The 27,993-nt window shown below is 44.9% G+C and overlaps 1 protein-coding gene across 3 annotated transcripts; it reads right to left on the bottom strand.

Annotated features, from left to right (window-relative positions):
* On the bottom strand, positions 1-27,992 carry LOC137302503 (P2R1A-PPP2R2A-interacting phosphatase regulator 1-like). Of its 3 annotated transcripts, none has more exons than XM_067972206.1 (10): positions 27,465-27,992; positions 21,023-21,104; positions 17,727-17,783; positions 14,577-14,620; positions 11,986-12,040; positions 10,581-10,685; positions 6,674-6,759; positions 5,433-5,497; positions 4,361-4,463; positions 1-3,226 (listed from the first exon to the last, which is right to left on the bottom strand). In XM_067972206.1, the coding sequence occupies exons 1-10, from the start codon at positions 27,602-27,604 to the stop codon at positions 3,094-3,096; spliced, it is 870 nt and encodes a 289-aa protein (XP_067828307.1). In that variant the 5' UTR covers positions 27,605-27,992; the 3' UTR covers positions 1-3,093. The 3 variants fall into 3 exon arrangements, with proteins under 3 accessions (XP_067828307.1, XP_067828306.1, XP_067828308.1); XM_067972205.1 differs by having other exon boundaries at positions 6,674-6,762; positions 27,465-27,991; XM_067972207.1 differs by lacking the exon at positions 17,727-17,783 and having other exon boundaries at positions 6,674-6,762.
* Position 27,993: the final 1 nt, after the last annotated feature.

Genomic DNA, 27,993 nt, shown 5'->3' with positions numbered 1-27,993 from the left:
TGAAAAAAAACCTCTTGTGTTTAATGATTTGCATGATCACCCCAAGCATCATTTCAAAGCTCAGGAAACAAACATACACAAATATTACAGAAAAAAAAACTCATCTGTAACAATCACAGCTGAGGCTTACTTCAGACAGATGGGTCTTCCTTACAAAACGGTTCGAATCTTCAAGAGATGGGGATTGTTCCAATTTTGTTTCCCTCATTTTTCGAAAATGTCCAAAGACTTCAGCCTTTCATAATTCTCTGTAAATTATTCTATTCTAAGTTACTCTTTACCATGTTCCATCATGTCAGGTATAAATTGCAAGTAGCGTCCCTCATGTCTTTCCATGGATTTCAGCTACAGACACTTTTTAGACCTCTGACATCCTCACTCACATCCTGACAATCAATTAATTTATTGTTTTGAAATGATATTATGAGTGGCAACAATAGGCAAGAGTGACCTCGCTGGATAGGCGGAAGTTAGACCACTCTCACTGTGTATATATAATAATTATATATTATATAAAAAATATAAAATTGGCACCAATGACCTTAGATTTATTTTCTTCATATATTGCGTCATCCCTACTCAGTGGTTCTCCAGACCAGTGATTGTAAAGAATCATTTTTAACCCTTTTGAGTTACAGCACATTAACTGGCATAACACAGTACTTTCTGATGACACATGGGTACTGTACAGTGTTAAGCAGCGAGTAAATGAAATCCTCGAGCACAGAAAGGCATCAAGACAATCGGACATCTCTATTTCGTTTTTTTAAAAACTCGTCCAGTCCATGTTTCTTCTCTTAAAAGATTCGTTATTAAAAGGCTTTGGTATGAAATGGGTGAAATGAGACAATACTTGACATTGAGTCTTAAAAGTCTGCAGGTTCTACCTGCCAACCATCCACAGTGTCTCAAGACAGGAGGGGCTGCCGGAGAAACTCAACCAACAAAAGGAAAGCTCAACGTCCAAGGCTTTGAACGTTTAACAAGCACCATCCACTTTTCCAGGCTTTCCCTCGAAAACAGAAGCAGCAACGGTGGTTTATCAAAAGCAGGTAGCTATTTACAGAACAAAATCACAAAGAGGAGCTGGCGGGGTTGGGGATGAACTTATTAGCTGCTCATCAGTCGCATTCCTGACATCTGACCAGCAAATCGGGGCTTCAGGGATTCAGCGGCTCTACATTTTGAACCCCACAGCAACAGTGACGGGACCAGTACAGTACAAATCTGGGCAAGTTGCTGAAGCAACACACAGCAGCTAACTTTCCAAAGGAGAAGGAAGAAGCAAAAAAATAAAATAAAGCTTATAGGTCTTCCAGATGTCTGGAATCCAACACATTGCACACAATTGTCATTAGATTTGAATGGCATTGACTGCTTGGTCTTGACAGATGCACAAATCAACCTGCTCGTAACTTACCAAGAAATTCCACCCCGTCCTGATCAAGACTGCCGCAACCAAATAAGAATTTGCAATAACCAAAAAAAATAATTTTCTATTTCAGCATTAAATCTCCCCTCTACATTATATTCTACTTAAAAGGAGTCCTTCTTTTCCTAACTGAATTAAATGTCCAGTTGCAAGCAGCTTCTGTGAACAACACTGCCTGGTTCCAGGGGCGTCTACTGCAGTTTTAGGCAGGTATTTCTAGAACTACATGCACTGGGGAATTTCCTTGTCCTCAGTTATGTCACCACACCTGAAGATAAAAAGAATAAGGCTTCACTTACGTACAGTCTGGCAGCGGTTCACTCTCCGCGGAGCCTGCCTTTAATTGCTGTTACTGCCAGCGCTGAACCACTGGATGCAAACTTTATATTTATAATACTGTAACAGTAAACCGTTTCTCAGCTTATACACAGCAACACTGGATCCGCCCGACAATTTCAGAGCCATGCAAAAGGGCAGTTTATACCAAAGGATGTGTTGGTTTACATGGTTTCCGTATTAAGGAAAGGACCCTATAAGCTTTGCGTGGTACACGAGAGGTCACGTCTCAGAAAAAGAGCCGTGTTTTACACTGCTTCTCTCAGTAGGGGTGCAGTAAACAAAGTTTGTTTCAGGAGAGATTGATTTGATATCAGATATTGTTCTAATAAGGAAACAACTGTAATAATGAGCTGAATGTAACATTGTATGGGGATCTCATCATGTACCAGGCAACGCTAAAGAACCATACTGTACATCCTGAAAGTATTTGCATCCTATACAGTGGCTGCATGCCTACCCGATGCCTTTTAATAGCACCATTATCAACAGTGCTCTGTCCAACCCCTATAATTCTGCTTTGCTTGTTAAAGGCAGTTTCAACTGGACAATTGAGTCCAACACAGAAGATGACCCAAATGATATGTAAAATTTTGGTTAAATGATCCAGGAATCAACTTCACAGAAAGTATATAATCAGATAAAGCAACAGTAAGCCACTAAACCAATCACTTCTTTTTAAGCATATGGAAGACACCACTTTTGTGTTATTACATTTTGCGCATCCTATCAAGGCAGCCAGCAGCTCCCAGCTCACCGCAGAAACATGGTTGACTTTGAAGGATGATAGGGTGTCAGGAGCCCCTTACTTCGACTGGTAAAGCTCACTCATCGTCATGGTAATGACTGGCCGCACCTGCACCTTTCCGTTATATCTGTTCCTCGTGTGTACAGAACTTTGTCCCATTCTATCAAGTCATTCTTTAATGGTTGATATTGATCAACCTTGTGTATCGAATGCTCCAGCCCTATTGGCACATATATACAGAGGGCAGGAGCAGGTTCTCAACTCTTATAACCTCGCAATAGCTCAACTTTTCCTCACCAACGATCCATACAGTGGTATATACAATGGGCAGGCGCATGGTCTAAACCCAATAGGTCAAAGGGTCAGGTTAGCTCCACCAGTGGACAGTGCAGTTCCAGCCCAAGTGGTAGGCAGGAGCGAGTTCTGTTCCCACTCACTGACCATTTTAAAAGGTTTCCTTCACGAATGAACTATACAGTTGACTATAAAATACTGATTAGGAATGCTATTATACAGTGTCCTCTAACAAAGTGCTTTATGTAGCCCATCTCTTAGAATATAGTGATTGTCTTTTTGTTCACATTCCAGGTGGGTGAGCCACAGAGGTGAAAGGTGAAGTGAAACCAATCTCGGTGGTAGATGGTGAAGTCGCAACGTAAGGCCCTGATGGAGGGACAGTCTGGGGAGGGCTGCTGTTCACACTTTCCAGGCTGAAACAGAAACAAAAAAAGTGAGGAAAACCCAGAGGTTAGGATCAGTCAGCATACCTGCACAATGTGAGCAAGAAGTTTAAAATTCTGTGTTTTGCTTTTCCTCCCAATTCTGCTCAAGTCATTGACTCTTTCCAGGGCACAGTTCCATGGGCACCAAGAGTTCTCTGGTACCTTACCCAATTCCTCACGTGTCGGCAGGCAATAAGGCACGGGATACACCGACTGATGTTTGGTCTCTCCAGCCCTGCAGTAAATGTAGTTCCCCCAACAGTAGCTCCCAGCTGAGATCACACACAATTTGGCAAAGCAGGGAACAAACCAAGGAACTTTGATATGGATAGCTGACCTACATCAGGTGATGGCTTTAATCAATCAGCCATTGGTGGGTGTGTGTGTGTGTGGGGGGGGGGGGGGGGGAGGAGAAGGGTGGAAATTAGTCAATATTTCTGCTCCTTCCTTCCAGTGACCCCTGTTGGAAATCGCACATGGGTGGAAACCAGGCAAGAACAAGATCAGGCGTGTTTGTAATGTGCTTCGCTGTCTAGGCACTTGGGTGAGGCACTGGAGGAAACTATGAAACCCATACCACAGCAACAACCAGGGCCTTCAAGAGAGGAGAAAATGGAAAACAACTTGGAACTGATCTTGGAAACAGTGAGTTCCAGTCATGCTGCATAGAGTGACCCCACTATTTCTGGCCAGAATGAAGATGATTGGGTAATTCCCCCATCAACCACGCCTGGAGACCGCACTGCTGTAAGTGACTGGGATCGATTTTATGCACTAGTTTTGTCTTCTGATGTTCGTAGAGACTCTTTGTAAATAGACTTTGTCTGCTTTGCTCTTTGTTCCGTTAGCTGTAAAATGCACTGTTTGGCTCTAAGTCCTGCCCTGCCTCCAACTCATTGGCTGACAGTGGTGTCAATACTCACTCCGGTCAATCTTATACTCTCAGAACAAAAAGTGATATAATGGGTCCTTAAATTATCAGTGCAAGTGTAGATAATGGGCAGTGGGGGAAGCGAGACCAATCTACTCGTGTAAATATACCACGACCTTAGATACAGATGTCACTTTTATTGGAGAAAAACACCCAGAAAACTCAAATTCAAGAACTTGCACTTTGTGTACCTGTGAGAGAGCGATGGGGTTAGCAGAGGCGTCTCAGCATTTCCAATCCCAGGGACCCCACTAACAAATAATTTCTTTGGAGGCGAATCCACTTCCATGTCACCTGTAGGAAGAAGCAAAGGCCAATGACCGGGGCCAGAGGATGGGAAAAGAGAGAGTAAGAAAATGAAAGACTCAAGTTTCTATTCCTGAAAGAGACATCAATTATTACTTTAAAATAGCCCTTTGCCCCATCCCACTGAAAAATTTAAAAATGAGAATAGGTATATAAGGGTGGTACAGACACCAGAATTGAATCTCTGGGACCTGCACTGATCCTAGAACTACATTACTGAGAGTACTGGTACTTTCTGTTACACCCCACCTACACCCTGGCTATGGGACAACAACAGATGTCACTGGCTCATTACTGCAGAGTTATTCAAACTCATCAGGAGAGAAATGAGACCAATTAGCTTAGATATAAAGAACAGCCACTGTAACAAAAGATATACAAGAAAATGTACAATTTGTATAAAGTACAGAAGCAGGATAAGAGTTCAATATAGTCACATTTAACAAAAGCTAACACCATCCAGGGTTTCAATTTCTGATGTGCGCTTTTTTAAAAAAGTGTGATTGTTAACATACACCCATTAAATTCATGTCCAGGACTATTTTAATGCATTTTTGAACCTGTTTAAATTAAATGAGTTAACAACCGTTACAACAGCACAGACAGGAACTAAACGAAAACACAGTTCTCAATCTGCTACAAACAGTGCAGGGAGGAAATTCAGACCCAAACTGATCCTTTAAAAACCTACAATACATCAGGGATACAGAGGCTTTGTTGCATGCATATCACAAGCAAGGATATGAGTCATTTTCCTGACTGGTTCTGATCTTACCAGATACTATTCTTCATCCTACACACCCTTCAACCCTCGAACTCAGAGGCAAGAGTGCTACCAACTGAGCCACTGACATTCAAAAAGTAACAGAAGTAAAACTTTCAAATTTAAAGTAAATTCATTATTGAATATGCGATTTGTATTTGCATTTTGAAGAGGCATTACTGAGGACCCCTTACCTTTCCTCTTCAATGGTCCCAAGGCACTGGGTCTTATTGCAACACTTGGGCTGACATTTCCCCTGCTGTGAAGACAAAGACAGATTCAAACCTAAGGAGGCACCTCTCAATGGACCATACACAATATGTTTACAGATTGCGCCATTGCACCTACAATTGCTTTGCTGTACAAATTGTTTTTTAAAAAAATACACACACACACACACACACACAACTGGGCCTGCTGCTTCTCACGTACATCAATCTATACATAGCTTGAGTATGTCCGCACTTTCTGACCAACTTGCTGTTGTCACAATGTTTGGTCTCCTTTAACGTTTATATAGGTAGTTTCAATGTTAAGAGTCTAAATTCTGCATGTAAACAAATGCCTGTAATGATTTGGTCGTAGAAACAGTAGGAGGCTATTCAGTCCCTCGAGCCTGTTCCGCCCTTCAATTAGATTATGGCTGATCTACGCCTTGGGGTAGATGGAGTTAAGATACAGATCAGCCATGATCGGTTCTACTTGCCAGTAGGTAAAACCTACATTCACCAACTGACCATGGGAAACACCGCGGATCATTTACTCATATCGCTCAATGTTGAAATTGAGAGATTCACATTTAAAGTACCCCTGGTTATAGAGCTGTACCCATCTTGGGTGCTCACTGAGATTAATATTAAGATTTTGTAGAACTGTTTAGCATTAAAAATATTTAATGAGGGTTGTGTGCTTGCACAATACATTTTAAAATTGCCTGTTGCTCTCTGGCACACGTTATGTAATGGGATATTTACACAGCTTGGGAGACTCAGAAAAGGTTTGTGAAGGTATTACTCCAAATTAAGTTATGCAGTGCATAAAACAGTATTAAAAGCTGTCTTTGTCTTAGTGGCTGAAAGACACCAATAAATCTCAGAAAAATAAGGCCACTACGACACGCAACAAAGTGCTAAAATATCACGTCTTAGCACCCCATCCTCAGGAGAATTTCTGGTGAAAAATACATTGCAGAAAAATATGTAGGACACTTTTACGAGGAATAAGGAGGAATGGGACATTGAAATGGCTTATCCTGGAATATACATTTAAATAATTAGAACAGGGAGGAGGAGAATTTTTTAATAACTAGAATACCCAAGTCCACAGCGCAGGACATCATTAGGGTTGAAAAGAGCGAGGAAAAAAAACACAAGGGTAAATCAGGAATTAACAACTAGGTGACGGCAAGCTTTAAGAGTAGATAGATTTATCTCACCTTCCAAAACGTCGTGTGGGACTCGGAGAGGAATTTGGTGTGACACCACCTTTGGGTATCAGAATCGGCTGGGATGACGAGAAGTGCTGCTGTAAAAGAAAGGTGCCATTTATTAGCCCATCTGTGGCACGTAGCTGACCCCTCACCCAGCGACCCCTCACCCAGCTCCACCCGAACTGGCGACCCCTCACCCAGCTCCACCCGAACCGGCGACCCCTCACCCAGCTCCACCCGAACCGGCGACCCCTCACCCAGCTCCACCCGAACCGGCGACCCCTCACCCAGCTCCACCCGAACCGGCGACCCCTCACCCAGCTCCACCCGAACCGGCGACCCCTCACCCAGCTCCACCCGAACCGGCGACCCCTCACCCAGCTCCACCCGAACCGGCGACCCCTCACCCAGCTCCACCCGAACCAAGTGAACCCCTCTCCAACTTACTAGACCCTCAGCAACTTGGGTTGGAGATTAAAGACGTGGATCCTTTTAAGAGGCGATCAGACGGTCACATTAATTTTAAAACAGAGCTGGAAGGTGTCCAGCTCAGCAAGACGGAAAGAAGGGCTCGCAGCAGTGGTAGGAGTCCCAGGGCCATGGTGGGGGGGGGGGGGGGGGGCATTAGGACTTAATGATGGGTAATCGCGAGGTGCAAACAGCTGCTTGAACTACCCAAAATAGTCGGCGCGCTTAATACGGCCATTGTAACTGACATACATGGTAGTGGCAGGTGGGGCCAGCGCCATTTGCCAGATATAGGCGGCTGTCACGGTGTAAGCGGCAGGAGCTGTCCTTGAAACTGTAGATGCAAACCCAGCTTTGGCCACTAGATGGCACATTGCATTTCAGCTGCAGTACATTGCCCTCATCACGGCACGCTGCTGAATAAATTGCACCTTCCCACAACAATAGGTTCTTAAAAGACGAAATATTGCAATATTTCAATGCTTTCCACACACATCAACCGGAGAATCACAATTTCCCAATGCTGACGATTTAAAGTGATTCAGATGAGGCCAACCCTTGTGATTCCCCAGGGGTTAGATTCCTGACCACTGCTGCATGAGGTGAAAGGTCATTCAATCCCAAATGGCTGAACCTCCATCAGTGTGCCAGGTTTCTCACTCTGGGCTAAAACCAGACTGCAGTTTGCAAACAGGAAGTTCTGTCCTATCCCTGCCCCAGTCAAAAATACCACATGCCCCTTGCATCCTCACACAACCTCTTTGCTAAAAGCAGCAGAGGGGCAAACATCTTGCAAGAGCAGGCAATCTTGCAGGCAATCAGCTGCCTGTTTCTAAGTTGCAAACAGCCACGTGACACTGCAACACAATTGACAATCGTTCCCAACGTTAGTTTTGGACATCTCGATAAAAAGGCCAATGCGACTAATTTTGACGAGTGTCCCACAGAGATCTGGTTCAGAGTAAAACTGGCCAAACGAGAGATACAGGGCGCTTTACACGCAGTTCAAACAAACAGGCACGTCTCCCCTGGGTGGCACAAGACACTGGTGGAGCCAAGGCACTGTGGCAGGGAGTGGTAGAGCTCAGGTCTGCACCCAGCACCATCAGCTGGTCAAATTCCTCTTCTCACTGCGTTGGGGAGTAAAAACTAAAACTGAAGATTTACTAGAATGGTTCCAGGGATGAGGGGCTTCAGTTATGTGGCTAGACTGGAGAAGCTGGGGTTGTTGTCCTTCGAGCAGAGAAGGTTGAGAGGAGATTTGATAGAGGTGTTCAAAATCATGAGGGGTCTATACAGAGTAGAGAGAGAGAAACTGTTCCCATTGGCAGAAGGGTTGAGAACCAGAGGACACAGATTTAAGGTGATTGGCAAAAGAACCAAAGGCGACATGAGGAAAAACTTTTTTATGCAGCGAGTGGTCAAGATCTGGAATGCACTGCCTGAGGGGGTGGTGGACGCAGATTCAGTGGAGACTTTCAAAAGGGAATTGGCTAAGTACTTGAAGAGAAAAAATTTACAAGGCTATGGGGAAAGGGCGGAGAAGTGGAACTAGCTGGACTGCTCTTGTAGAGAGCTGGCATGGGCTCATCCGGCCAAAGGGCCTCCTTCTGTGCTGTAACCATTCTATGAAGGCTTTAAAGTCAGGCATTTGAATCACCAACAGCTAAATAAACAGTGACAGAAACTGAAAGGTCAGCTAGTCGCCATCTTGACTGGTAATACTGTCACTAGGCTCATTTAATGTACCGGTACCAAAAACCATACTTAAGCTAATATATTTGAACCTGCCAACATGCTTCCCTTGCGACTCTCTCTCACGAAGAAGAGGAGCAGAGGAGTTCTCCCTGGCGTCCTGGCCAATATTTATTCCTCAACCAAATCACTGATACAGGTAATCTGGTCAATTATCACATTGCTGTTTGTGGGACCTTGCTGTGCGCAGATTGGCTGCCGCGTTTCCCTAGATTACAATAGTGATTACACTTCAAAAAAGTGCTTCATTGGCTGTAAAGCATTTTGGGACGTCCTGAGGTTGTGAAAGGAACTGTATATATGCAAGTCCTTTCTTTCTTAATTCATCACCTCAAATTGTTTCCTCACCGCCAGCCAGTGACAGGCCTATAACCACAAGTACTTCAACCGACGTTAGAAACCACAAAATCCTCTCTCTCCAAGTTTGCAAGGATAAAATCCGTAATTATATTGCTGGCTGCTTTTCACAGCGAAAGAACTGCCCAGGCTGCAGCTGGGTGAAGTTTTCACACACCTGCTACTACCCTTTACTAGAATACAAGTAACAGCAGGGACTGATGGGCCTAAGGAAGGGAAAAAGTTATTGCCCTTCGCTTTCTTTTTTCCTGCGTCAAATTCCAAGTCCTGTGGTCAGGTCAGCCAGGGAAGATATGATAGCGCAGTGGTTATAGTACTGGATTAGCGGCAGAGGTGTCACAAGTTCAAATCTCACTATGGCAAGCTGTAAAATTGAATCAATAAATCTGGTAATTTGTTGGAAAAATGAACCAGGAACCATCACCCACTGTGGCCAACATGTGACTTCAGTCCCATACTGCGTGGTTGACTCAATGTCCTCTGAAGTCTTATTGAGAACATCTGAAGGCAACTAGGGATGGACACTAAATGTGGCCTTACTAGCACAATGCACTCAATTTTTTTTTTAAAAGGTGGCTTTGCAGGTGTTGATGCGAGGATTTATACGGTCGAATGGATGTTTCAAATCCATGACTATTCTACCCAGAAAGAAAAATGACTTGCATTTATATAGCGTCTTTCATGACCTCAGGACATCCCAAAGCACTCTACATCCAATAAAGTACCTTTGAAGTGTGGTCACTGTTGTAATGTAGGAAATGCGGCAGCCAATTTATACACGGCAAGGTCCCACAAACTGTGATAAATGACCAGATAGTCTGTTTTTAAGTGAGGATAAATATTGGCCAGGACACCGGGGAGAACTCCCCCTGCTCTTCTTCCAAATAGCGGCCGTGGAATCTTTTATGTCTACTTGGGGGGGCAGATGGAGCCTCAGTTTAACATCTCATTCGAAAGACGGCACCTCTGACAGTGCAGCACTTCCACAGAACAGGCACTGGGAGTGTCAGCCTGGATTATGAATCTTGAACGACTTGAACCCACGACCTTCTGACTCAGAGGCTATAGTGCTACCCACAACCACAGCTGATGTACAAAAAACGGCTGCTTCAGATGCAATCATCCCTTGGGTCAGGCATCGCAAAATAGGTGAAGTTTGCAAACAAGGAGATCAGTCATAGCCTTGGCTGCAATCCCAGAATATCGCAAATCCCTGACAATCTCAAGCAGCCTTTTGTTAAAAGTTGCGGAGAGCAAAGTGCCTTGCAAGACCGATTTTCATGCTGCAAATTGTCAAGCGACAACCACAAAACACCACAGTCACCTGCCATACCTTGCCAATCCGAGTCGGAGAAGGAGAAGGGGAGAGGGGGAAAATATCGTCCCTCTGCAGAGTCAAAATCCGGTCGTCCTGCTCAGCAGTCACCATCTGGTCACACTGGAAAAGAAAGATTAGCACCAGATAACCAGTTAGAACATTCCCACGTATAATTTAGGCAAATTCATATTACTGTATGACAAATCACAGTCTAATTATGCAATTCGATCAAAACAGCCGGCTGTCTGTCACTCTCCTCAGTCACCCAATTTTTGGGTGAGGGTGGGTGGAAAGAGCAAGGGAGGGATGCAGAAAAAGTAAACACTTTGCAATGGGGCAGCGACTTCAGACCAGCCAGAGACCCTTAAGGGTCACCCACCACCTCAGTACACTGCATTACCCAGCTGTTGCCCCGAGGCAGGCCGCTCCTAACTAACCCTCATGCCATTCAGTAACCCCCACTGCATTCAGTAAGTCCTCACTGGGATGTATGGGGTGTCTTCAGAACAATACCGGGGCTAAAAGGGTTAAATTATGAGGACAGGTTGCATAGACTAGGCTTGTATTCCCTTGAGTATAGAAGATTAAGGGGTGATCTAATTGAGTGTTTAACAAGATTACAGGAGTTGATAGGGTAGATGGAGAGAAAGTATTTCCTCTGGTGGGGAGGGGGGGCGTAACCTTAAAATTAGAGCTAGACCGTTTAAGGGTGATGTCAAGAAGCACATCTTCACACGAAGGGGAGTGGAAATCTGGAACTCTCTGAAAAATTCCAAACTGACATTGATAGATTTTTGTTAGGCAAGGATATTACAGGTTAAGAAACCAAGGCAGGTAGATGGAGTTAAATTGCAGATCAGCCATGATCTAATTGAATGGCAGAACAGACTCGAAGGGCTGAATAGCCTCCTCCTGTTCCTTTATTCATGTCAGTGGCCTTCTTGGAGTGACTGTGTGGCGAGTGTATCCAACCTGCAGCTCTTAATTGGAGGAGATGAAAACTCAACATTTTGAAAACAAAATCACTCAGTTCTTTTTTTTAATAAAAACAGAGCCAACTTTCCACTTCTCGTCAGCCCATGAATGTCCCCTCATTCATTTTTAACAGGCGGAAAATCCCAGCCATTACTCCCACCACCACCCCCGGCATACAAAGGGGGAAGTGCGTTAAATTTAATGTTCCCCTCCTCTGGGCTGTCCATCCCCTTAGGATCATGTTACAAAACAGAAAAAGCCGTTCAAAATTAAGGATGTGGAAAAGTGTGTTTTTACACAGAGAGTACTTCCCCCAGAGTTTCCTATCTGATATAATTTAAACATTTGAGGCCACAAAACCCACACAAGAAGTTAATGGAGTGAAGTTTGATGTTAATTAGTAGTCATGTGGTTACTCAGCCTGGATAGTGTGAGAGGTACTCACCAGTGTAAAGCCGTCCTCCCACGAGCAGCTCATTTGCATGGCTGTGTGTATCCCCCTTAACAGGGACAGAACAGGAAGGGAAAAAAAAAAATCAGAAACAAGAACAACACATTCGCCCGAGAGCAATGCATTCGCCCCCCCCTCCCACCCAGAGATAACGACAAGGGCCCATTTCAGCCTGCTTAAGCCACTGTTCACCAGCGACTTAAAGCAGCATCTCAGGATTAGGAAGCTTACGATGCAGTTCAGAGCTTCCGCTACAATGCCAAACAACTTAACCCCAGCCTCAGAAGAGCACCTCCTATTGCCTCTGTGATATTTCCCATCCTTAGTGTATAGAAAGATATGCGGATAATAGGTTATGCTGATGGGGTTAGATGAAGTAGGGAGGGAGGAGGCTCGTGTGGAGCATAAACACTGGCACAGACCTGTTGGGCTGAATGGCCTGTTTCTGTGCTGCAAATTCTGTGTGATTATTATATAACTCACAGACACTGTCCAATCGGGGTCGATCAAAGGTAGATTTTGTGCTACGAACAGGCGCTCGCTGGGAATTTAATGAGATTTGGTTAAGGCAACTCTTTTTAAAAAAAAATCCAAAATCAGAGAGAAGGGGTGGGACAGAGCAAGTATTGGGATCACAGATTTCACCTTCACTAATGAAAACTAATGTGAAAACCAATGGAAAACCTCAGCAATTTCACTCACTAATTCCTCATGATAAATCGACTGGAATGCTGACTTTAGACATTTCCAGACACACCACTCAGAAACCAGAGAGTCTGGTCCAAACTTAAAAGCAGCTGCAACTCTAAAATGTACGCCCCCCCTCTCCCCACAATTAAAGAGCAAATCCACTTCCTGAACAGGCTCGAAGAGACTTCAGTCTTCCGTGTTTTCAGACAAGCTAATCACATGAATGAACAACAAACAGCATCAGTGCACGAACCAGACGTCTTCAAGCATGTTGCAAGAATAAATGTGTCATTGTGGGTTTTTTTTGTTTAAAAAGAGAAGGTAATTCCCATTCGCATCACTGGAACCGAACTTCATGATGCCACATTTGGGGGGGGGGGGGGGGGGGGAGGAGGAGGTTTCACACAAAATCTGTATACAAATAATACTTGGGATTCTGTGACAATTCAACACAATATATCCGATGAATAAGGTAACGTTACCCGCCCCCCATTAAAAAAAATTCCAACCAGAAACTCGGATATAGTGACGATCAACATTCAAAAAAAGTCTCCCCACCGAGATTCTCATTTTCACAGTGTCCAAAAATATGCTTTCTTTCCAACCGTTTCCCATTTTAACTGGCGCATTCCTATCAACTGTTGCTCTGCTCCCCCGTAATTGTGATGTTTCAACGGCAGCTCTCCCACAGTCCTGGCTCCTCTCTCCTTGTATCTATCGGCTGGAGCGTCTCCAATTTTAAGTCAACAGTGGGAGTGCACACATGTCGGAGTGAAGGTTGCCTTTTAAGTATCAGAGTGCGGGAGGAGCGGAGCGACAACTGATAGGAAGGCACTGGTTTGAATCCGCAGCCAGGTGCAAAGTCTTTGGAGAAACTGCTTCACCAGGAGGGAAAGCTGGGGAAGGCTCTGATCCACGCACAAGATAAACCCCCACCCATGCTCAACTCCAAACAGGAAGGCAAGTGTGTACAGTACTTCCCACTTAGTAAATGCACTGCGCCACGTTGCTGAGATTATAGACAGCACGAGGAGCCTAAGGTGCGAACTCAGTTTGCGCTGAGCTGGATGTTCTCAGCCAGAGCAGCAGCAGAGACCACTGTTAGGGAAGGTGGGAACAAAGAGAGCCTGCTGAGTCTCACCGACAAGGGTCACGCTTGAAGAATGGCGACTTGGGCAAGGCTTGCGACCATGGCCTGGACCAGAGGAACTTTACTCCAGCATCACTCAGCACGTTCAGGAGTGGAGGGATGAAAACTGGGAAGTGGGGAATGGAGAACAACAGGAACTGTAGTGGAGACGACAACAATTGCATTTATATAGCGCCTCTAACGTAGTAAAACATCCCAAGTCGCTTTGCTGGAGCGATCAAACAAAATTTGACACCGAGCCACATAAGGAGATATTAGGACAGGCAACCAAAGGTTTGGTCAAAGAGGAGAATCTGCAAGGAGAGAGGTAGAGAGGCGGAGAGGTTTAGGGAGGGAATTCCAGAACTTAGGGCCTAGGCAGCCGAAGGCACAGCTGCCAATGGCGGAGCAATGAAAATCGGGGATGTGCAAGAGGCCAGTATTGGAGGAGCGCAGAGATCTGGGAGGGTTGTAGGGCTGGAGGAGGTTACAGAGATAGGGAGGGGTGAAGCCATGGAGGGATATGAACACAAGGATGAGAACTTTAAAAATCGAGGCATTGCCGGACCAGGAGCCAATGTGGATCAGCGAGCACAGGGGGTGATGGGTGAACGGGACTTGGTGCGAGTTAGGATACGGGCAGCAGAGTTTTGGATGAGCTCAAGTTTACGGAGGGTGGAAGGTGAGAGGCCGGCAGGGAGAGCATTGGCGTCCTCAGTAACAAAGGATTTAAATGAACCAGAAAAATTCCAAATGCCAAACTCACCTTTCATGTGCAGTCTCCCGATTCATCACATCCATGCTCTCCTCCTGAAATGTAAAAACAAGCAACAGACTTTTACATCTGGGTGCAGCAACCAGCGGCAACCTCTGCAACTATAGGCATCCTACTTGTGGCAGGGTGGTGGACTAATCCAAGCGGTGAGCGAAGTATGGTTAATTTTTGCCCTGAATGTAAGCCCAAACCCAATGCCCAGCATTGCAGTCTATCCCACCCTTCTTGCCTGACTCAAGTCCCCTGCCAATGAATACTGCCACTCAAATGTGCATCTGCAGTTTGTAACGCAGCATGTGTTCTGTAATGTGCCATTACCTGAGAAAGTGTGTAATGCCCTTTATTGGTTCTGTTTATTCAACAGTTCAAAAAGTAAGTTTCCATTTGAGTCTCCTTGTCATTACATTATCCTCGGGTAGCAGTTATGCTACAGGTTATAAACAAGGCGTGAATACGCTCGATTAAGCTATTTCCATGGCTTTCTAGAAGAATCTCTTGCAAACTGAATTCTACCAGATGACCAGCTTTTCATACACTTGCAATGCATTTAAATTGTTATAGGACATTCACTCAATGTTTCATTTCCATCATTGGAAAATGCTTGGAGCAAGCTCTTCATAGTTTGTTCAGAGATATGGTTGCAATCGAAGGCCGTATAATGATGGTGCACGAGAAAGAGAGAAAAAGTGTTCCAACAGAGCATTAGCGTGAAAAAGACCTCACCAAATGTAGGAGCAGTGTTCAGGTTATGTGAGAACTTTAGAGTGTTCAGAGCCGCTGGGGTGAAATAAATGTTTGGCGCAAAAGAGGAAACAAAGCTTCTTGGAGGCAACGTTACCAATGTAGGAGATAAAGGAGTTGTATTTGAGATCAGAGCATCAATGAATGAACAAGGACCAGCAATGGAGCAGTCAAAAAGTAAATGGTAGCATCTGATGGGTGAAAAATAAACTGTTTCCGAAGAATTGAAAGCGCCAATTTTCAGTGCTGCTTTGAAGGACACAGACGTAGTGATTCAGCTACTGGACTGAAAGGGGAATGGAGGCCATTAACTCTAAATGTCATGCAATCTGAAGGAAGTTGTTAAATACGGAGTGGAATCACTGAAGAGATAGGGGTGGGTGACGAGTGGAGATATACAGAAGGATCAGAAAGAGCAGGCGTACAAGGGAGAGCGAGGAAGAGAACGTGCGTGCAGAGCACCCCTGAATTAATGGAGAGCGCGCGCTGAAAGATGAGGCGTCAATCACAGAGCTTGAGGGGAAGCTAAACAGCCATTAAACAGCTTTGAGGGACACTGTCTTGTGGTAGCTTTTTTTAAAAAAAGAAATGCACAATCCTAGGCTTGTTTGAGACGTCTACGGTAATGACAAGTGGATCACCAAAGAACAGAGTTAATCAGGCAAAATCAGCAATGAAACGGCTGTGCCAAACACTACACAGATGATCATGGATTAGGTCAAACTTTCAAGGTGAGGGATAACTTGAGATTTAACAGAAACTTCCATAAAAGAATGGGGAACGTGGGATAGGTAGAAGGATGAGCGAGAGTGAGATTTTTAGGGATAGGATGAACATGAGCAAAACTGCAAGAAAAATAGGTGGAAGAGATGGCTTAGGGGAGAGCGGACTTCAGACGTAAACATCTTTAGCACGATACAAGAGGTGCATCAAAGCCAGAGAATCCGACAGACTTGGTGGGATAAAACAATTACGGGTATTTTGGCACGACAACTTGCATTTACACAGTGCCTTTAACAAGGTAAATGGTCACAGAGGAAAAAACAGATGCCAAGCAGCAAGAAACAGACCGACCGGAGACAGCCCAGAAGATCACCACGCAGAATGTCGATGGAGAATTAACCTCTTAGTCTCCCGAAGCAGAAAAATTGGCCATTCCAAGTTTCACGATGTATTACGGACTTAGAGAGTCGTACAACCTTTATCTGTAAAACTTCTTGTATTTTAATGTTAATAAAACCAATAGTTAGAGAAGTAATAAAACCATGGTTGAGTCTTACCTCTGATTACCCTAAACAGTTAAGAGTTAAAACAAACACCGTACAAGATTTTGGCATCCAAAAAGGGACCTGGACGTCAACAAATAAATATGACGTCAACAAATAAATATGAATTTCTGGCTAGTGTCTAGTGAAACAACAGAAATGGGATTTCTGGCTAGTGAGACAACAGAAATAAGAGAAACAATAATAGAGTATTATTGTTAACTGATTACTGAATAACTGGAAGACGTATGATTTTACCAATACGTTGACCTATGTTTGTGACTGATCTTCCCTCTGGGTGAACTCCTCTTAATACAAGGGAGGTGACCAAAGGCACAGGAGGTTTCTGAAAGTGGGGAAAGGAGTAACCAGCTAGAGCGGTTTATGGGCAGAGTCGGAGAATGTAGGGTCTAGACGGCTGAAGGCTCCATCAAAGGTGGTTAAGCAGAGAGAGCAGAGGGTGCTGGGAACGTTTAATTACTCACACCCGAGCGCCTTGTCAAAAAGAAAAGCTCATATTAAAATAATGAAATCCTGTCAGTTTATTTACAGGATCATTAATTACTTCTATCCAAGCAGGGGCATGAAACCAGGTCATAAGTCACTTGCCTGCCTCTGTTTTGTGCATGAAACCACCCAGCAGTATCATAGAATCATCAGCGCAGAAGGAGGCGGCCATTCGGCTCACCGTGTCTGTGCAGGCTCTTTGAAAGAGTTATCCAATTAGTCCCACTCTTCCTGCTCTTTCCCCACAGCCCTGCAAATTTCTCTTGTGCAATGTACATTTTGTCTTTACAAACCTGGGTTGCATCTGGAAATACTGCTGCCTACAGGTCTGTCAATGGTAGCGATACTGGTGGGATCAATCTGAGGTGGTGAATTAACAGCATCGCACGACATGCATATCACAACATTAAATCTTAACCGTGCTTTTCCCTGTATGGTACCAAGACGCTGAATACATCTGATGACATTACCATTCCCATGTGGTTAAGCAGTTGACCCAGAGGCACAATTACCGTGGACGCCTAGACTGTGAAGGAAATCTCTTAACCTCAAGGAGGAAAACACTGGCACAATATATTCGACTTGAGTTTAACTAAAGGAAAGCCAAACACCACGAGGCGAGACTTACCTGCCTAATCTGGTCAATCCTGCTGCTGAAGGTTCGGAATGGTGACAGCGGGAAAGACTGGAGGGGGGGTGGGGGGGGACAAAAAACAAAGCCCGTCATTCAACTTGCTCATTGTGCTACTAATTGGAAGTTGACCTGAATATTTAGAGTTTACATAACTGAACTGTGGCCAAAACTGTGGCGTCACTGTGCTGCCTAGCAGCTATGAAATGAAGTGGGATTTGAACAGCAAATCCAAGCACAAATGAACTGATCAAAATACATCAGGTAGTCTCCCTTGCTGCATTCCTGTGCATGGCACACGACTAAGAGTTCCCAGTCTCATTGCCCCCAGATTGCCAATGGGGCAGCCTGGTTGGGTTGGACAGGTACAGGATGTTGGGATAATTCCCTGATGGACCTCAACTCTTTTCCTGGTATCCCGACTGAAAAATGATGCATCTGTTGGAATGTCTGAATGTAAAGTCCCAGTCTGCTTTCCAATTCGGTGCTAACCATGTGATATTATCGGTCACGTGATTAGCATGTACCAATCAGAGCTTGAGAATCATGCAACAACCAACATGCAAGGCAGTCATTACACTTCCACACCAACTCAAAGCTTACGCAAGTTGAAATAACTCTAACCATTGATCGGGCAAAGTAATTCGGTGTGTCCCACGAATTTCAACACTTATTGTTGCCCAAGTACTGTAATTCTGCATTAAAAAAACCAAAGCCAGTGGAAATACCACTTTCCGATGACACCCTAGTAATGATTAATCACTTGTCCCAAATCAACGAAAAGTTGCAACTGAATGCTCCAATAACTGCAAACATTTAAAAATTCATGTGCAAACTGTAATTGTAACTAAGCTAAAGACCTGGGTTTTGTCAAGCTCTGGGCCCCGACAATCCTGGGACTTGATTTACGATCACGCCGAGAGGTACCAGCTGCTGAGGCGTTCCTCAACACCAATTCTTTTTTCAAATTTGTCCGTTAGCAACTATCAAAAGTTTTTTTTGGGTGGGGAGGGGGGGGGGGAAAGAGAGTGGGGTGGGTTGCATCAGTCAGCTCCCTGGATTTAACCCTTTCTGCTGATGAGGCAGTGCTTAATGCTTTAATACGATACAATATTTGAAAGCTGTGCCCCTAGTGACCTTAGCAACAAAAACTTGCATTTATATAGCACCTTTAATGTAGTAAAACGTCCCAAGGCGCTTCACAGGAGCAATTATCAGACAAAATTTGACACCGAGCCACATAAGGAGATATTAGGACAGGTGGCCAAAAGCTTGGGTCAAAGAGGTAGGTTTTAAGGAGCGTCTTAAAGAAGGAGAAGGTGGAGAGGGAATTCCAGAGCTTAGGCAGCCGAAGGCACGGCCGCCAATGGTGGAGCGAAGAAAATCGGGGATGTGCAGGAGGCCGGAATTGGAGGAGCGCAGAGATCTCGGACAGTTGTAGGAGGTTACAGAAATAGGGAGCGGACGAGGCCTTGGGTGGATTTGAAAACAAGGAGGAGAACTTTAATATCGAATTGTAGCACAGTAATTGTAGCATAGTAATAGTACATGCCCTTACGAAACACTGCATCCTTCAACTCACTATAAGCAACACCACAGGAGATCTACTGGTATTAAAAAGTTTTGCTTTAATTTTTTTTTAAAGCATTGAAGTAGCAGCTCTGGCTCTGAGAATTATTGTTATTAAGGATGGTACGCTGGCAGCCATGGTCTCCGACTTGCAGGTGTGCCAATGGTGTGCCCAACTGCAACGATGCCGAGTCTGGCATTTGCTGATAGGGAAGGGTTGAAAAATAAAGGAATTCCAAAGAATCAGCCTCCAACAACGTTTGTGCACCTTTCAGTACTGATCACTAAGAAAACACTGAAGGAGGGTAGGCAGAAAGTTGGCTGCCCTCAGCTGCAGACAGATTTGTCACTCGAAGGACATGAAAAAGAAAGAACTTGCATTTCTATAGCGCCATTCACAACCTCAGGAGGCCCCAAAACGCTTTACAGCCAATGAGGTACTTTTGGAGTGTGGTCACTGTTGTAATGTAGGAAATGCGGTAGCCAATTTGCACACAGCAAGATTCCACTGTGCTGATCCCAATGTGAAAATGATCAGATAATCTGTTTTAATGCTGTTGGTTAAGAGATAAATATTGGCCAGGACAAAGGGAGAACTCCCCTGCTCTTTTTGAAAATAGTGCCATGGGATCTTTTACATCCACCTGTGAGGGCAGACATCCGAAAAACAACAGTGCAGCACTCCCTCAGCTAAGAAGGTCTTGGGTGGGAAGCTATAAAGAACCATACTTTTATGAAGGATCAGATTGCAATGCTCAAAGTATTAAAACAGTCAGGTTATACAAATACAGTTTGTCATTTTTGGTTTATTTGAAAAATCAGAGAAGGCGAGAGGAAAATAAATACTTTGCCAGATAAAAGTCAGGGAAAATTCAATATCTTAAAAAGAAATTTAGCCAAAATATTTACATTTTATTTACTCAGCCTTTTTTAATTCATTATTTATCAGTATTTAAAATCTTGTCAGTGTATCTGTATATTTGCTGATTGTTAGCTGATCAGCACAGACCATCGCAGATCAATCTTCCCCATAAGAATCGAGGTGGCCAAATTTCAAACTGACTTACATTAGCTCCCAGTCCACCAACTCTTCAATTTTAAAAGTCTCATCCTCGTGTTCCAATCCCTCTATGGCCTCACCTCGTCCTATCTCTGTAGCCTCCTCCAGCCCTACCACCCTCCGAGACCTCTGCGTTCCTCCAACTCGGGCCTCGTGCATTCCCCACTCCCTTTGCCCCACCAATGGCGGCTGTGCCTTCAGCCATCAAGGCCCTAAGCTCTGGAATTCCCTCTCTAAACCTCTCCACCTCCTTTAAGACCCTCCTTAAAACTTATTTTGACCAAGCTTTTGGTCACCTGTCCTAGTATCTCCTTGTGAGACTCGGTGTCAAATTTTGTCTGGTAACGCTTCTGTGAAGCGCCTTGGGACGTTTTGCTACGTTAAAGATGCTATAACAATAACAAGTTACTGTTGTAAAATGAACCTGAGCACAACATAATTCATTTGTACCCCAAAACAAAAACAAAAATTACTCAAGAGCATTAAATTGAAATTTCCTCAGTTACTGTTTTGAACGACAAAAAAAAAATTCCGATTTGTTCAATGGGGAAATTGCCAGTCTCGATGCCAGCTGGAGTATTTAAGTCAGTCTGGTGACCAAAGTGGTGGCGGAATTGAGGCCTACGTAAGTGGTGGGGAAAAGGTGTCGCATTGTATTACTTACCGAGCTCGGGCAGCTGAGGTTTACTGAGGCACTGCTCCTCCGACATCGGAGAGAGTTTGGCTGAAACACTGTCGACGTATCGCTGGAAGAAATAATCGCGAGAGATTAGAGAGCACTTTCATTGAGGGCTCAAACAGGGTATCACTGTTTCAAAGTATCAGTGTACACAAGCCAAAATACAGTTTGCTTGTTTTGGACCAACAACCGTGCTATTTTCTCACAAATATTTATGCACATGTACAGGAGAGAAAGACAGGCATAATAAACAAGTCTGAATAAAACGCACAGTAACCTTTCCCAGTTACCTGGCTTTAATTAACACCTTGTTGGTGCTGCCTGATATTACGTGTTCACAATATTAAGCTCAGGCATGTATGATGCATACATGGAGGGATTGTTACCTACAAGCCCCTCGAGAGCCAAGACTAAACTCTCAGAGCGTGCCAGCGTTTCACTCTTTCATAAAAACTGGTGGATTAATATTTATGAATTTTCTAAAAATGTTATCACCAGTGCCAATGTCATTCATCAATTTCAAGTTACATTCCTATTTCATTGCCTCTGTCAGTCCATTGACACTTGACGTATTTTCACGTCTCACAATTAAGACCCGTGTTGGGACAACCCCAGTGGCGCAGTTTGTGCAAGCGCAGTGCAGCGTGGATCTGGTTCAATGCAGAGCGTGTTCGATCCCGCGACTTGCAAGGTCGCAAGTTCGATCCTCATACCATCTCCCATATGTAACTCACGGAGCAGGATTGTTCAGTTAGGAATGTCCCTGGCACGGACCACTGCAACTTTCTGGCAGGGGAACACTCTCAGCATCTCAAGGTATCGTTTGGTTCATAAAAGCACTGCCACGTACGGTGCTGAGCCGTGCGGGCCGGAGAGGTGCCAGGTTTGGTACCTGGTGTGCGGAGCCATGCCAGTATCAGTCTGGGCGGCAGTAGGGGACCACTACAGTTGGCCACAATTCTCCCAGGCAGAGGCAGCAGAAATGTTAGTCAGGATTCCTGCTGCGGATTTCAATCCCGTGACTCCTGCTGGAAATAGCGGGCGAGGACCGGACTAGGGCTGGCTGTGCTGTTGCCTGCGGTCAAATAGTCTGTTAACACTCACTGTCTAGGCTCACACATGAGCAATGGCCACTTGAAGGAGCTGCTGGCAAACGTAGAACTGTACCCCAGAAAGAGACAGCGCCTTCCAAAAGAAAAAAGCAGCCAATTCAGACTCTGGTCCACGTCTCCCCGATGGAGAGAATTAAAGTAACAGCTGCTGCATGCACAGCCAGTACTGAATGTTCCAAACACGGATGCCTCCCGATCGGAATCCAAGACAGGGAGAGGATGGCAATGGGCCCAATTTCCAATCGGATTGCTCACCAACAATCCTGTACCTGGCGGCAGCAAAATCCCTCCCTGTAGAGCCGGGGGGGAGGCCAGACTGGAGACAGCGTCCGAGGACGGGCACTTATTTTTCCAGTTTGCACTCACACCACAGGCCATTGGCGACCCTCCAGAAGCTTTGCCCAACTGGCTGATCTTCACGTGGGCATTGAAACAACAGCAACTTGTAATTTTCATCGAGCTCCTCAAGTGGAGGTCAGGTTGACCACCGTTATACACTGACCTTTCACCTGCTGGACCTGGGTTCAAATCCAGTCTACAACAACAACTTGCATTCATACAATAACACCTTTAATGTAATAAAATGTCCCAAGGCGCTTCACAGGAGCGAGCGATTATCAAACTAAATTTGGCACCACATAAGGAGATATTAAGCCAGGCGACCAAAAGCTTGGTCGGAGGTAGGTTTTAAGTAACGTCTTAAAGGAGGAGAGGTTTAGGGAGGGAATTCCGACTCTTAGGGCCAAGGCAGCTGAAGGCACGGCCGCCAATGGTGGGGAGAAGGAAGCGGGGGATGGGCAAGAGGCCAGAAATAGAGGAACGCAGAGATCTCGGAAGATTGTAGGGCTGGAGGAGGTTAACTAGACTGACAGAATAAACGTTCTTTTTAGGGTCTAATCTGAGAAGAGTTTGGGACAGGCCCAATCCATTTCCTAATGGAAGGAAACAGGCCACGTGACCCAACCAGTCCGTGCTGGAGCTTATTCTCCACACTGGCGGTAGTCCTAATCCCATGTGCCCACCCCGTTCCTATATTCCCCTTTCCTTCAACTACCTATCTCATCTATTCTTAAATGTTGATATGGTCTCTGTCTCAATCACTAACTCAGGCAGGGCATTCCACAGTCCCACAACCCTCCATGTAAAAAAACCTTTCTCCTGATCCTTGTCGCAAATCTTTCACATTTATTATATCTACATGTTCCCTTGTTCTAGACCCCTCAATTGCTGTTTCTATCGACCCTGTACCATCCCGTCATAATTTTATATAAATCTATCAAACTACCCCATAATCTCCTCTGTTCTCTTGATAACCATGATGTGGAGATGCCGGTGATGGACTGGGGTTGACAATTGTAAACAATTTTACAACACCAAGTTATAGTCCAGCAATTTTATTTTAAATTCACAAGCTTTCGGAGATTTTCTCCTTCCTCAGGCAAACATTTGCCTGAGGAAGGAGAAAATCTCCGAAAGCTTGTGAATTTAAAATAAAATTGCTGGACTATAACTTGGTGTTGTAAAATTGTTTACTCTTGATAACAGCCTTATTGTCCCAGAATGTACAAGGGCCCCTAATTTAACAGCAACTGGCAGAATCACCCAGAGAAGCCACGGGAGAGCAGAATATAGAAAATTGCCACACTGGTGCATTAGGGGGTTGCCCACCAACCCCCCAAATGATTGCCAATTCTGTTCATAAACCAAAATGCTTTAATGTTGTCCCAATGCAGATCATCTCAAGTTAATTCCATCACCAGTGAGAGTACGCACCAATAATTTATTCTAGTGTTATACATCTCAAAATGCGTCCTCCAGACAGAACCCAAATTGGAATGGGCAAAATCCAGCACTGTACTGCTGGGTGTTTTCAGTTCAAGTGAATGCAGCATGAAAATTTCACTGATCCACTATTACACCTTACTGAAGCACAGTGACAGCACTCCCAACCATCCAGAATTCTATATATTGTAGCCTGGGCAACAAGTGTTATATTTCCCCCTAAACATTAGAATTGTGATTCATAGTGTACAGCCATTCCATTATATATTGGCAAGTATGGTTCCACATCACAGAACAAGGCTGCAGACAGATCATAGCCCCTCACTGAGTCTTACATGCTCTATTCTGCCACTGTCCAAACTGAACACATCACACACGCTGTTGTATGGGAGAGTTCGAGGTAATAGAAGGAGAGAGAGAACATAGGAGAAAATCCATTCACTATTTTACAACATTAGGGAAGGTGACACCATAATTCTCAGTCTCATCTCAAATGTAGTACAAGTTTCACCTTCTCTGTGTGAAAAGGTTAAAAGAATGCCACAGGATAAGTCCCATGTTCAAAGTATGCACTAAATTATTTTACTTTATTTACAGGTGAAAATGATTCAAAGCATTGTCATGCCGGCCTCCTAATCAGATCCACAATAACCGAGGCTGGGGTTAAGATTTTCTGCACTCAAGTCTCATCCACCCAATTCCTGCCACTGGTCCCATCCCCCTCAGGTCCCAATTAGGGCCACGGACTATCTCCGGCAGGCACAATGAAAACTGTGAGAAGCAGAGAACCGAGGAATCGTCCAACGAGGGGACTTTAAGAACATAGGAGCAGGAGTAGGCCATACGGCCCCTCGAGCCTGTTCCGCCATTCAATAAGATCATGGCTGATCTTCGACCACAACTCCATTTTCCCACCCGATCCCCATATCCCTTGATTCCCCTAGAGTCCAAAAATCTATCTCTCGGCCTTGAATATACTCAACGACTCAGCATCCACAGCCCTCTGGGGTAGAGGATTCCAAAAGATTCACAACCCTCAGTGATGAAATTCCTCCTCATCTCAGTCTTAAATGACCGACCCCTTAACCTGAGACAATGCCCCCTAGTTCGAGATTATCCAGCCAGGGGAAACAACCTCTCAGCATTTCTCAGACTCAAGATTTTTAACTATATAGCTTTGCATCCTTGCCATCAAAAACAATTAATCACAATTCCTTGTTGATGGAGACATGCAGATCTGGAAGGTCCAAGGTTTGATTTCCAATCGGCCTTAAACTTACTGATCTCAAGCAGGGCAACATTTGATGCACTTCTATTGTCCTCAGTGCCCCAGCGCTTCAGGAAAAGAAAAATCAGCCACATTTCCCACTCTTGATCACTATCCAGTGACACAGCCCATCCCCGGCTGGAAACTGCATGTGTGGACATTAGGTGAGGAGGGGAGCCAGTTGGATTATGATGCCTTCCACATTCAAATTGCCACTTGCAAGAGGTATTGCACAAACTCCAGGGCCCCAAAACCTCCAGTCTGCTGGTCTGTGTCTAAGCGGGATGCGTTCCTAGAGTGTATGCAATCCATAAAGGGCAGAGAAACTCTCCCGGTGTGGATTTCTCTGTAGTTCAATTTGGAGACTTAAATATGGTGATGGGCTTCCATTGTTGAACACCAAACCATATTCACATACTGTTGAGCACAGGCCAATGGATGGTGATCTATATTGAATGCTGGCTAATCATCGGCAAAGTCCCATCATGTACAATAAAAAAAACTTAAAACAGGGCTTCCACCCATCTAGTTTGGGAATGCACAGTACAAGAACGTCATAGAATTATACAGCACAGAAGGAGACCATTCGGCCCATCGTGCCCATGCCGGCTCTTTGAAAGAACTATCAAATTTGTCCCACTCCCCTGCTCTTTCTCCTTTTCAGCTATATGTACTCAATTCCCTTTTGAAAGTTACTATTGAATCTGCTTCCACCACCCTTTCAGACAGTGCATTCCAGATAATCATAACTCGCTGCGTAAAAAAAATTCTCATCTCCCCCATGGCTTTTTTAAAAACCGATTACCTTAAATCTGTATCCTCCCATTACTGACCCTCCTGCCAGTGGAAGCAGATTCTCTCTATCTACTCTTAATGCTAAAGGGATCAAAGGATATGGGGAAAAAGCGGGAACAGGGTACTGAGTTAGACGATCAGCCATGATCATTTTGAATGGCAGAGCAGGCCTGAAGGGCCAAATGGCCTACTCTAGCTCCTATTTTCTATGTTTCTATCAAAACCTCTCATAATTTTGAGCACCTCTATTAATTCTCCCCTTAACTTTCTCTGCTCTAAGGTAAGCAATCCCAGCTTCTCCAATCTCTCCACATAACTAAAGTCCCTCTTCCCCGGTAACATTCTGGTTAATCTCCTCTGCACCCTCTCCAAGGTCTTGGCATCCCTCAAAGTGTGGTACTCAGATTTGGACACAATACTCCAGCTGGGGCCCAACCAGTGATTTATAACAGTTTAGCATAACTTCCTTGCTTTTGCACTCTATGCCTGTTTAAAAAGCCATATGCTTTTTTTAACAACCATATCAATTTGTCCTGCCACATTCAAAGAATATATTAAAAAGAAATCAGAACTAAAGCCATGATCCCCCATTCCAACCGTAATTTTAAATACGTCATGACAGCACAATGGAATTAAACTCCTTGTAACATTATACTTGCATTTGTACATCACCTTATTCCATTGTTAATATGTCTCAATACTGTTGTCACCAGATTATTTTGCATAGTAACCGCGTCCTTTTGTGTATAGGTACGCTTAAATCAATGGACTTTAATGCTAGGCAATGTACTGCTTACGGGATACTCTTCATACTGCATTAGAAATTGCTCCCACCACCAGCGAAACAAGCCTTCAACCAACAGCTGTATTATTCAGGTCAAAACGATATCCAGGCGCACAGACGTTCAGTGCTGTGCGTTTCTCACCCCCATTGTAAGTGGGCCTAATTATACATAGGTGTGTGCACAGCATATGCCCATCATATTTCAAAGCATCACGTTTAGTTACAGATGCAAAACAAAGACAGCCATTTCATATTGGGCTGTTGTGACCTACAGACAGAAATTTACAAGCAGTTGCAATTGCCCAGTAATGGGCCTCGGGAGCTTACGAGCAGCTACAAATTACCTGGATTTGCCTAATTAAGACCTGCTGCCCCGCAGAATAATAGGCTTTAAAAAAAAAAGCCGGGTTAAAACACAATGCCCATCTTAGCAACTCATAAACATCAAACCTTTGCTCAAGGCGAGCCCGTCGATAATGATGCAAAAAGTTCAAACACCCACTGTTGGGCTTCACTGAAACCCCAGTGGCAACTCCAACCCGGGGTATTTGCATGTACTCCCCAACAATTTACCTGCTTCAGAGTCAGGAGCAGTTCAGTAAGTGCATAAGTTAGAACTAAATGCAGCCGCAGCTTAAACAGAGAGAAAGTAAGAAAGAAAGAGAGAGAGAGAGAGAGCACATTTACCTGATGTTGCTGATCATGGGGGCGCTATTGGACCTGCGCAGCACCGCCCCTCCCCCACCGCCGGCAGCCGCCGCCGTCGCCGCCGAGCCGGCCGCCGCGCACGCGCACTGATCCACTTCCATCCGCTCCTCCTGCGCCATCGAGGGGAGGGGGGTCGGAAACCAGGCCGCACAGCCTCGGGCTCGCGTACCCCCGCGCCGCGTCGGCGCAGCCACCTCCTATTTTAAGCCCGCTCGCTCGCTCGATCGATCGGGAGGGCTTCCTCCTCCTCCTCCTGCCCGCCTTCAGACTCAAACACCGAGCGCGCGGAAAAGGAAAAGGCGGCCCGTCAACCGTTCAGAGGATTTAAAACCCGCCGCGGCTCCGAATTTCATCCATTTTTTGTTTCTTCCGTCGCTTAATTGTGGAGGAAAGTGGGGGGGAGGGCGGATGTTATTTTTTTTTGCGCGATGAGAAGCGCGAGCCCGCACGGTTGCTAAGTTCCCATCCTGCTGTTCCGGGACATTCCTGCGGAGGGCACCTGACCCAC

The sequence above is a fragment of the Heptranchias perlo genome, chromosome 35 (genome assembly GCF_035084215.1).
Source record: "Heptranchias perlo isolate sHepPer1 chromosome 35, sHepPer1.hap1, whole genome shotgun sequence".
Classification (NCBI taxonomy): Eukaryota; Metazoa; Chordata; class Chondrichthyes; order Hexanchiformes; family Hexanchidae; genus Heptranchias; species Heptranchias perlo.
The sequence above is the reverse complement of the archived record's forward strand: the minus strand, read 5'-3'. Positions and strand labels throughout refer to the sequence as shown.